The sequence below is a fragment of the Sinocyclocheilus rhinocerous genome, unplaced genomic scaffold (genome assembly GCF_001515625.1).
Source record: "Sinocyclocheilus rhinocerous isolate Xijiao unplaced genomic scaffold, SAMN03320098_v1.1 scaffold182, whole genome shotgun sequence".
NCBI lineage: Eukaryota > Metazoa > Chordata > Actinopteri > Cypriniformes > Cyprinidae > Sinocyclocheilus > Sinocyclocheilus rhinocerous.
Window position 1 is genome coordinate 1,153,538 of NW_015655576.1, and position 12,286 is coordinate 1,165,823.

A 12,286-nucleotide genomic window follows, 5' to 3' on the forward strand; every position below is an offset into this window, starting at 1 on the left:
TAATCACCAGAAACAAATATTTAAAAGCAATTTAATATGTCTAAATAAATCCATATAATTTAGTTGGTGACTGCTCATTTTTAAAACCACGAGCTTAAAACACTGACAAACAATTTGGGGCTCTTTGTGATCACAAAAAACACTTTTGTCTTGGTCTATCTGCTCTACGTGAGGATTGATCCAAACGAGAGCAGGCAAATGCGGCACAGATTATTACAAAGGTCTTTGTAAACAATGTACCAATAAAATCCAATGGGACATTTGATATGGGGAAACCCATCTACTAAGTTTATCCTGGATATAGATATCGTATATCGATATAGATATAGATATCCTGGATATTTTTTCACATTCTTCCACCCTTGAATCCACAATGACATAGGAGTTTAAACTAATCTGAGGCAAGGCAAGGTACTAAAGTTAGTTTTGTGTTAACTCTATAGCTGCTTTATACTAGTACAGTCCTATCTATACTTACTATATTATTTTATATACTTAAATGTTGTAGCTTACATAGCAACAGGTGACCATTCTACAGAAAACAATCAATAACTGTAGAGAAATGTCAGTTTTTATGAATATTGAACCATTTTTGCCAATCAAATTTATTATTTTGAGTATCGCCAATCAGTTTTGTCCAGTAAATGAACTTGAACTTGAATTTCGATCAGCCCTTCAAAATTACAAATATTACAATATCAATGCCACAATGGCATTTCGATTGTGCAACGGTTGTGTGGATGACGTACCATAAAGCCTAACCTCCTTTGCATTTCCATAAACACGAAGATTGCAGCTCATTTCAGACATTCTAGATACATATAATAATTACATGACCAATTGGCCATTTTGTTCTCCAAAACAACACCCGAATATATTTCTATTGTCACAGCTTCACATATTCAAGGCCTGGAGGAGGATTTGGTTATTTCGAATTATGGATATAAGGCAAAATACTACATATCCCACAATCATCTCCCATTATCATTCAAAATATCATTCATTTTCAAAGTGTACCTGAACTTCAGAAGAGAAACAGTGGCTCTGACTACAGAGGGATTTAGTCAAATACTTGGCAGGAATAAGTACTGCATATGTTTTTACACACACATATATACACTGTATCGTAATGCCACAGCGCAACACAACATGGGTTGACATGCCCAGCAGGAAGTCACATTCAAGAGAATCACAACAGCATTCATGAATCATGACAAAAGCCTAAACGTCAGGCTGGAAGTTCTGGTGACCAACAAGCTAAAAAAAAAAATTTTAAAAAAAGAATTTGGCAGGAAGAAAATGACAGAACCAAGAAAAAACCAGGACTGAGATGTGAATTTGCACCAGTTCCCATCAAGCCTCGAGGCGTTGAATGTTTAAATAATCTGCTTGGTGAGAACAAAACGGATTAAAACCCGTGCATGTGATGCACCTTAAGCATGTTGGAGAAAATGGAGGGCTCTAGAAAAGGCTAGAACCTGAGAAATGGATAAAAGCACTGCAGTTTCCTCCAATCCAATGCAAAAAATGTGACCTCACATGGTCAGAATTGAAGCATGCACACAGGTATTTGCTAAAGGAAACCACCTTTCACTCTTTGATGTGCAACACAAGATGAGTTCTAGAAGTCTGCACTATAAAAGCAAAGGCTGCGAGTGTTTGATTCTTGTGGCCTTTTCAAGATGTTCCTCAAGTCCAAACGGTGTTCGTTCTTGTGCTTGACACGGTGTGAGAGGTAGATCTGAGGTTTCCCGGAGACTTGACGATGACGTAAGATTGAGTGAAGTGGATGAGCACTTCCGACCAAATGCGCAACAAGTTTAGGATGTCGTTCACTGAGGCACATCAGTGTAAATATCACAGGAAACACGGCTCCCAAAGCAACCACGATTGGTTTCGAGAAAAACATGCATGGGTACTGACTGGCTAAGGCTTTGATGGAGATCTGATGGACTTTTCGTGGTCACAAGCTCACATGTCCATGTTCTATTGCTTCTCCTTGTGCTTGGAGGCACTTTGGTTGTGTTTGAGGCATAGCAGGTTAGTTTATCGGCTTGACTTTCACCGGTGTAGGCCAAGTCAGAGTCTCTGTACATGAAGTAGAGGTTAAAACCACACTGGGATGATGAAACTGTCTCCTCTCAACCGTCGTTTCGAGAGCACATCCATCCAGAGCGCAATATAAAGACTCAGAAGTTGCTATATTCTGGGAAGAGAATACGTCTAATCTAATCTGTCGTGATTGCGGATGATTCTCAGTCTGTGTGGTTGTTCATGTAATTGGTCTTTTTGGAGACCACTTTGCCTCCTCTTAGCTTGCCTGTTATGACCTTGTAGCAGCCGCGGGCGATTTTGTACATCCAGATTGTGTTTAGGATATCCAAGCAAACGCAGGATACGATCCAGGCTACCTGAGCTGCCAGACCAAGCCTTTCGAATGCTGGCGTACCGAAGGTGCCAAACACTTTTGCCCAGTAGGGAGGCATCACGGCAATCCGCACGAGGAAGAACACGACTGCCATGGCAACGCCGTTGGCGACAACCAGCGGGTGAGTACGAGGGTAAGCTAACGCTTCGAAAAACCACCTGCAGAGAGAGAAATAGAGGTCAAATGAGACGTTCAGCATTTGGCGAGTTAATGATCTAAACAAAACCTCTTTAATGGAATAAATTAATCTCACCTTTGATTCACAAATGGCGTTGACAATTCTGAAATCAGTCGGAAGTTTGCAAAATAAGGAAGCACTCCACGTGTCTGGAAAAAAAAAAAAAACATTAAAAATGTAGATCATACAGACAACTGTTTGAATACCTCTCCTATGACGAACATGTTTTCATTTTCTGAATTTAAATTTATTTCATATTTTACATGATAATTGAGAGCAATTGTTTTTTTAGGTGTTCTAACCATCCTGAAATAGTAATGAAGAGGAAAAAGTAAAATAATAATAATAATAATAATAATAATAATAATATATATATATATATATATATATACTGCTATTAATAGTAGTATCATTATTATTGATAAAATGTATATTATTATTTAAAAATAAGTAGTGAAACATTAGTTTTAATATCTGAAAAAAGCTTTATCAGCCAAATCAAAGTCAGAGAGGTGTAACCAACATGTCTAACTAACTAGGCTTATTATAGTTAACGAAAAAAATAAAACTAAAATTAATAGTTTTGTTACGAACAAAATAATGTAAACGTTAACTAAAATCAAATCAAATCTAAAAACAAGTTTTATTTCAGCAGGTTGCCAAGGCAACATTTCTCCTTTTAATTTAGTTTAGCTTGATGTACTAAAATAACAAACTAATACTGAAATAAAAATAATAAAAGCTAGACATATACATAAAAATCCCAAAAATTATTAAAAATATAAACATAAAAACTGATTCCAAATATTAGTAAACACTATAGTATCGAAAATAATATGGTAACTAACTTACAAAATAAATAAATAAATGACAAGCCCAAGAAAACAGGCAATTTGTGATATTCAAAGACAATATTCTAAAATGACAAAAATCTAAATTTAAATTTAAATTAAAAAAGAACTGTTGAAAATTACACTTTAAGAGACTTACAGAAACTTTTCTATAAAGTATGCATGACACCTTCTAAGAACTTTCCAAAGCTTCTCCCTTTTATTTGAATCTTATCATCAAAGATGTTTTATTTTTATCCTTATTTATAGTAAATATCCACAATTTCAAGAGCTTTCCATGTCCTCTGTATTTCCAGGTACTTACCAGCACAAATCCGTAAGCATACAGCGCCGCCAAGTGGTGACAGACAAAAAACACATCGCCCATGGTACTCCAGTTACAAGCTAGAAGCACCAGGTCTGAGAGAAGAAGAGATGATGGAAGAGAAAACCAGAGAGTATGTAGACAAACCTGAAAAGATCTATGTGTAATCTGTGCTTGAACTTCCAGAATAAAACAAAGCTTCATACCATAGAACAGGTATCCACAGGTGATGGCCACATTGAGCTTAACCATGTTCGGATCACCCCTGAGGGAGGAAAAACAAATGCTACAGCTCAACAACACAGTATAAGAAATGCAGTCAGTCGGCAATGGAAGAGTTTGGATTTAACAAGATTAACATGAACTGCTTCTTTCTGAAGGGTGTAATCCGTTAAAGCGTCACCACCCAGTTAACCTGAGGGAGCGGTGCTGTTTCTGACTCGAGCCATACTATCACTGGCAACACTGACAACTGTACACCTGACATTACACCATGAAATCATATTCCAATGACATAAAACTCACCAGGTCTGAGAGAAGAAGAGATGATGGAAGAGAAAACAAGAGAGTATGTAGACAAACCTGAAAAGATCTATGTGTAATCTGTGCTTGAACTTCCAGAATAAAACAAACGCTTCATACCATAGAACAGGTATCCACAGGTGATGGCCACATTGAGCTTAACCATGTTCGGATCACCCCTGAGGGAGGAAAAACAAATGCTACAGCTCAACAACACAGTATAAGAAATGCAGTCAGTCGGCAATGGAAGAGTTTGGATTTAACAAGATTAACATGAACTGCTTCTTTCTGAAGGGTGTAATCCGTTAAAGCGTCACCACCCAGTTAACCTGAGGGAGCGGTGCTGTTTCTGACTCGAGCCATACTATCACTGGCAACACTGACAACTGTACACCTGACATTACACCATGAAATCATATTCCAATGACATAAAACTGCATTCATTTCATCTGGGTGAACATACGGAGACATCTGGACTGCTAGTAATCTACAGCGTTTGCATGCAATCATATCTGGTAAGCAAATACATATCTAGCTAACTGCAAATATAATTTAAAAACGTTTAGTGTATGAAACGAATTGCCATCAGACTGTTAGTGACACTGGGCTGTGTTGAATTCAAGTTGTGAGAGTATCTTGTAGTGAACAGAGTGTTGGGACCTTTTGAACTGTCTGATCTCAGATCAATTTCATGCATTAGAAAAATACAGAAATACATTTTATTTCCCCCCAAATTCTATGTTATCCATTTGAATTTTTAGAATTTTGTTTTAATGGTAATAATAACCATAAAGAATGTCTAATTGGTCTGCATCCTTAAAACTTTAACAATTAATTTGTCTGAATTCTGTTTTATGATTTATTTATAATCAAATATGGTGAAAAATGTATTCATAAAACAATTGAATTAATCTTTACAAATGTAATCAAATTTGAACAATTCCTAATAAAATGTTATATTCCGTTCACTTTTAACAAACAAAGAGCTGCACAGAAGAGGATTACTGTTTAAATGAAAACATGGATGAAAAATATGTGATATTCCTTAAATTGTTTTAATAAACTGTTATTATTATTAATTTGTACAATAATAATATATTTCTGTCATAATTTCTTCAAGTTAAGCCGACTCTTATTTTGATGGGTTGTCATGAAGCCACAGAATGAATGAATGAATGAATGTAACTGTGACTTTTTATCTCACAATTCTGACTTTTTTCCCCTTGCATTTCAGAGAAAATTGCGAAATATAAACTCAGAATTGCGAGATGTAAGCTCTGAATTACAAGAAAAAATTCTGAGTTTATATCTCAATTCAATTGCGAGTTTAAATCTCGTAATTCTGTTTTTTTTTTCCCTCGCAATTCTGAGAAAAAAATGTTGTGAGATAAAAATTCACAATTAACTTTTTGAAATCTTTTATTCTGTGGCAGAAACAGACTTCATAGCTTTGAGTTTCCGTGTGTATCTGATAAAACCATGCTATTCATTCACAAAGAGACACGCGGAACGTGCAGACTTCATATTTAAATAGCAACCTTTTGTGCTTTAATATTCAGACACTAGTCCATATCGCGATTTGATTAAGTGTACAGCCCTACTTTTGATTTATTCATCCAAATTTTGCCAAATTCCATGACATTTCGTATTATACAGTAAAATCTATTGTAATGACTGGATTCCGCGATTCTGTCCGTGTTTTCCTCATCGCAGAAATTATAGATCTGATGATTTGATTAGGTCCTTTTGAACAAAGACCTGAATTAACAAAGACACTTTATTCAGAGATATTTAACAAAAGGGCACATAAACTAATAAACAATCATTCCTGTAGCTCAAACAGTAGAGCACTGCACTGAATGTAAAAGTAAAAAAACTGATGGAGACAAGCATCAAGCACGCTGTTTAAGCTGTTTTCATGAAAATACATTCAAGTGCACTTGCCGGGGTCATCTGAGAGTTACAAAAGAGATGAAATAACTAAACAAACCCATGCGCTCGCCATATGGAAGAAGAATATCTCGGTGAACGGATAACAAGCCAGCGTTACAGTATGTGTGTCTCTCTGTGACCCTGTAAAGCGATCAGGGAACTGATACACGGCAGTCGCGGGTGTCCAGTAGCAGAAGAGGTGTGTGTGAAACACATTCTTAATTCAAACGCTAGGGAAGGAAGCTCAGTTACCCTGAGCGTGACCCCGCTGTCACCTTCACTGACCTCTGACCCCTCTGCCAAACAAACACTGGACTCTCACTGGCCGCCAGGGTCAATGCAGGATTTTACACCTGGAATATGAAGTCTTACATGTGCAAGTGGCTCTGAAGTATTTACAGTATTTCTTAATTTGGACAAAATAAGAAAGCCTTTATTTTAATAGACCACATTTGTCCATCTGCTGAAAGAAATCATGCACTTTCTAACATTTAAAAATATCTCTGGTGTTTTGCATGGTCCTACATGTGAACCTGCTCATCTGTTTATGAACAACATTAAAATCAGAGGTCAATGGCTTGCAGTATTAATACTTCTATTATGGAACATTCTAGATCATGCAGGAGAACATGATAATTATTAGGTTTTATAGAAACTCTACAAAGTCATAAAGTAGACGATGTACAATATACCAAGACTTCTTGAAAAGTTTCTGAGAAGTTTATATACAATTATGACGATTATACAATTTGTTATGACAAAATTGCATTAAATAAAAATGCAGTTTTTCCACCAGTGGTCTAATAAGATGCTCACAAAATTGAGAAATTAAATCATGCATTTATTTTATAGAATATTTCTGACAATTCTCTAAAAGGGGCATATATATCAACCAATGTCAATTAAATCAAATGCAATAATTTTAACAATAATAATAATAATAATAATAAGTACTTTGCCTAGGGTTATGATAGTTACTGAAACTAAAACCATTAAAAAAATTGAAATAAAACATTAACTGGAATAAAATAGAATATATATAAAAACTTATTTTATTTCAGATAGTTGCCAAGGCAACATTTGTCATCTTCGTTTAGTTTAACTTGAAGTGCTAAAATAACTAAAACTAAATAAACTAAAATGAATAATTACAATTCATAAAAACTATATAGACATTTGGAAAAAAAAAAGAATAAAAATACACAACAATATGACTAACACGTAAACTAAAATTAAAATGAAAACAGAAAATATAAAAATAAATCCTAATTCAAAATATCAACAAAAACTGTAATAGTATAGCAATGATAGTAAAATAACACTGCTGTAGCCTTAAGTACATAACCTTTGTGATAATTTGGAAGGAAAAAGAAATACGACACCAGAATCCATTTCAACTATACATTTATACATTTTCATTAAAATTCTTCTAAAAATAATTTTGAAGTGTTAGCCTATTTTATCTATTTCTTCCATGGAACATGTCATCCTGACATTAACTTTTCACCAACATAATTATCAAGTTATTTTATTCATAGCGGAGTACATTGATTTAGGAAAAAAATTATTTAGGCCAAAGTTTAATTGGACAGACAGACAGACAGACGGACGTAGTATTAGCCTTTAAATGGACACACCTAAGCAAGTTTCTTCAGCTTTGATCTCATTCAGTTCACTATCTGGACAAGCAGGTCAGCTTTAGAGAAGAGATTCAGACAACTGACCCGACACGACAGGCCAGACTTACAGCACAGACGAGTCTAATGAAAGCCATTTTCATGTAAGGATGGATGACAGTGTATGCGGCCTTTACTATAAAACACAAAGAGATCAGCTTGAAGGTTTGAAAAGGCTCTGTGGAGTGTAACTCTTCAGGCGAGACTGGATCAAGTAAACTGGCGTAAGGCTATCATCTCTGACTGAGCATTTAGCAAACAAAAACCCAACGACTGAAACAATTCAACTTTCTTTCAACAATGTGTTGAGTCATTCTACACAACGAGTGCCTTTTGCGTCCTTCATTATGTAAATAATGACTGTAAAAAATGTGAAACAAAAGGAGTGAGGACAGACAAAAGAAAGCATAAAATAAATTAAAAGTGTAGACTCTTTCCCAACCTGCATCACACTTTGTCTTTGTTTTGAATTTTTCAAAATCCTCTAAAACTTTATTTCCTGGTTTCAAATGAAAAGCCAAATCCCACATTTGACATGATATAAACTAAAAGGCATGTAGTTGTGCCCGCAGGTCACGCATCAACCCAGGTACCATCATAACTAGCCCTTATTAAAATAATCGTATTATTTCATACTTCAAAAACTGAAGCTGACATCATCCTCCTTTCAGCAAATGAAGTCTGCGAAGACATGAAAATATCCTTATCACTTCATCTTACATTTTGGTAAGTTTGCTAGAAGGAACACTCTTGCCATCATTTTATACAGTAAACAACTGATGAAACTCGAAAATAAGATGTCTGTAGAAATATTAGCACTACATTTATCTTCTAAAATTCACCTTGAAGCATCACACCCTTGAGCCAGAGTTATTTTCATAACATTTATATATCATTGTAGTTTATATTAATATTTTGAGTTAGTTTTTATTTTTATATTATGTTTTTATGTAAATTTGATTGGTTTAGTTAATTTTGTTGTATCCATCCATCTAGTTTTTATTTATTTATTTTTTTCAGTTTTTGTTATTTTAGTACTTCAAGTTGAAGAAGTAGAGTTGAAATTGAAATAAATTTAGTTTAGGTTTTCTTATATTTTACTTTATTCCACTTCAAGTTGATTTTATTTTAAGTAACACAAATGTTTTTTTTAAATATATTTTTAGTTGTTTTAGTTAGTTTTAGTTAACTATAATAATAATTATGCCTTGAGCACGAGTTATATGTTGTTTTTCTGCATTTTTTAAATGTATGTCTACTTAGCTTTTATTTCATTTTTCATTTGTTATTTTAGTACTTCAAATTGAAAAAAAAAAAAAAGAAATGTTGCCTGGCCAACTAACTGAAATAAATTTAGTTGACATTTTCTTACATTAAGTTCACTTTACATTTATTTTATTTCAAGTAACAAAAACGCTTTTTTGATGGTTTTAATTGTAGTTTTCGTTTTGGTAAACTATAATCATGCCTTGAGCACAAGTAATGGCTAAACTGTAAAACTGCCAACTCTGTTACCATCGGCCCTGAAATGCATTATTTATAGACTGATATATATTCATATTGATCAGTGTAGCTTGAGATGCACAATGCAATTTACTACATTAGAAACGGGATATTTACAACTCATGCAGTGGCTACTCAGACGTCTCACAAGAACAGCAAAATAAAGACAAAAACCGTTCTAAACGGTGTCATGATCCCACTGAAGAGTCAAACTGGACTCAAAGCAAAAACAAAGAAGAAAAGAGCAAAGCAGACCAAAGAGGTGACATTATCTAGTATGAAATTTTACTTTAAAAAATGGTGAAAAACCTTGTTCAAAAAGGCATCCATATCATAGAATGACCCTGTTTGTATTGACATAAGGATGCGGATGAGATGAGGTTTGGATGGGAATGAAGTCTCAGCAGTCTCCCTCTCTACTCAGTAATACTCTTTATGTTATGTTTTTTGGGGGAGCATTACTGGCCGAGGTGGCCTATGGGACAGTGAGAGGGACTGATCAGAGGAGAGAGGGGAACCAATCGTAATCGAGATGGTCTCCCTACTCTAACTATAATATATATGACTATAATATATAACTATAAAATATGTTAATATTTTCACTGGAGAAATCAATATTATGGATTTTGGACTCGTTTTGGACCCGGAAGCAACAGTTTGAAGATAAACTGTCTTAATGATGGATTTGTTTCTTACAAACACAGCTTTTCACTTCACAAGACATTAATTGATGGACTGGAGTGGTGTGGATTATTGTGATTTTGTTGTGATATAGGTTTTGAACAGCCGTTTGGACTCTCATTCTGACGGCACCCATTCACTGCAGAGGATCCATTGCTGAGCAAGTCATGTGATGCTTCATTTCTCCAAATCTGTTCCCATGAAGAAACAAACTCATCTATATCTTGGATGGCCAGAGATTAAGTAAACTTTCAGTTTTGTAGTTCATTCCTTCATAAAAAATGTAATTACTTTTGTCTTTTCTTCTCCATTTACTTTTTTACTTCAAATCAAAGATGTCTGACAAGATACAAGGCTCTTTATTAAAGAATTTCCTGAAATCTCTTTGCAGAAAATGATTGGGGAAAATGACCTTGAGAACCAAGGTTGCAGAAAAGGTGTTGCACTCTATTAAATAAGCAAAGGGAAATGCCAAAAGAAGAGGAGATGAATAGAAGTGAGATGAAAAGGAGATATGTGCTCTGTTCCTAGTGAGCTGCCTTGCTGTGTTTTTTGGAAAGCTTTTTAAAAAAACAGTATTAAAAGTATTATTATTATCATTATTATTACTATTAGGCCATAAAATGCTGTCTTGGTAGGTAGCTCACTAGGTTTTGGACCAGAGCTACAGAGGACAGAGGATGTGACAACCACTAAAGACAAATTACCATTCTTCCCCTTCAGGATGCAAAGATGCAGACCAAACAGGCAGCAGGCAGAAAAGGAAATATCAAAGAAGAAAATAAAAATAAAGAAAAGAAGACAAATGAGACGGCAGTTGTCTGCCCTGGCGACTACAGAGGACACATTACTGATGACAGAGCAAAAGTTTCAATTAAAACTTTTGGATAAAGCAAAATTTGTCTCAGTTGGACATATAATCCTAGATACTGATAGGTACTAATTGTAGGTTTGATTCTTGCAATTTAGGACCCATATGGATTCAAAAATAGCTGTTCTGCTATAGACCCTTTTTTTTTTTGTTGAGTTTTTAAACTGAAAAAAAAAGAGAAAAATATCACAATGAGATCCAAAAAGTACACAGAGTTGAAAAGCCGCCCTGTTTTTGAACTCTCTGCAACTTACCAGATGGGGTCTTCATTGACGGCGTCGTCGTACCAGAGGATATAGAGGCAGAACAGCCCCACAATTAATGCATGGACTGTGGACACAAGCCTGAGGACATAAAAGATGAAACCACATTCAAACAACATTTCAGTAATCACCAAAGTTTGAGTTTGGCGCTCATTGTTATTCTTCCTGTCATTCCAGTTTCAACTTCCTGTACAGTTGCCTATTCAGTCCAATGCATGAATCTGAATTTTCAGATTCCAAATAGACACGTATAAGTATATAGTCAATAATTGAATAACTGTGCCAAGGGCCACAAAAAGTCATTGTATCATTTGCACACTGGGTCAAAAGAAATCAGCATTAGGAATATCACATAGATAACATGATGCTGAAACCGCAGGAAATGGTATCTACGGTAGATAGCTGACAGTGAAGGAACTATGTTTTGATCTGATCCATTAGTGTGGTGTGCATGTGTGTTTGTGAGAAATCATTGTCTGTGGACTGTAGATTTTCATATCTGTTATCTGCACAGTAAGAAACCCCTGTGTGTGCCACTATTTGACAGCACACAAAGCAAAAGGAAAAATATTTTATGAAAACCAATGATCCAATGTTTTGTTTTATTTTTTTTTTGCATTCTCTGTTCCACCATGTTAAGTCTTGTGAATAAAGTAATCAAGGAAATGCTTTGCTATCACATTACCTGATTACATCAGATGAACGATACCACCTTACTTTCAACCCTTGATAGTGTGAAAAATGTTTCATCATTCAGGCAGAAGGTTTTAAACAGGTATCCATAAACTAATTTAAAAAGAGATAAGCAAACTATTGTGCAAAATACTCTAATTACAAGTATATTATTGTACCATTTAAAACAAATCAGGGTTTGTTACACTTTCAGAAAATGAAAGTGGTCTTTATAGGTAGTGTTGTTTTTGGTGGCCTGCTTTAATTTTAGTCTAGTCTTTGTGTGAAACTGTCATTTTAGTTTTTATTAGTTTTAGTCACGTTCATACTCTTTTTAGTCTAGTCAAGTTTTAGTCAACTAAAAGTCTGAGCATTTTAGTCTAGTTTTAGTCGACGAAAACTGAT

At 34.8% G+C, this 12,286-nt stretch overlaps 1 protein-coding gene across 2 annotated transcripts in view; it reads right to left on the bottom strand.

Moving 5' to 3' along the window:
- Window positions 1-334: 334 nt before the first annotated feature.
- LOC107718582 (transmembrane protein 56-B-like) overlaps window positions 335-12,286 on the bottom strand; it is a 20,427-nt gene continuing 8,475 nt past the window's right edge. For both annotated transcript variants that reach the window (XM_016525732.1, XM_016525733.1), the window contains exons 3-7: window positions 11,201-11,290; window positions 4,404-4,462; window positions 3,762-3,856; window positions 2,682-2,755; window positions 335-2,586 (exon numbers count right to left, since the gene is read on the bottom strand). In XM_016525732.1, coding sequence (XP_016381218.1) covers window positions 2,256-2,586; window positions 2,682-2,755; window positions 3,762-3,856; window positions 4,404-4,462; window positions 11,201-11,290 — 649 coding nt within the window. In that variant the 3' untranslated portion in view covers window positions 335-2,255. The remainder of the gene's footprint in view (window positions 2,587-2,681; window positions 2,756-3,761; window positions 3,857-4,403; window positions 4,463-11,200; window positions 11,291-12,286) is intronic.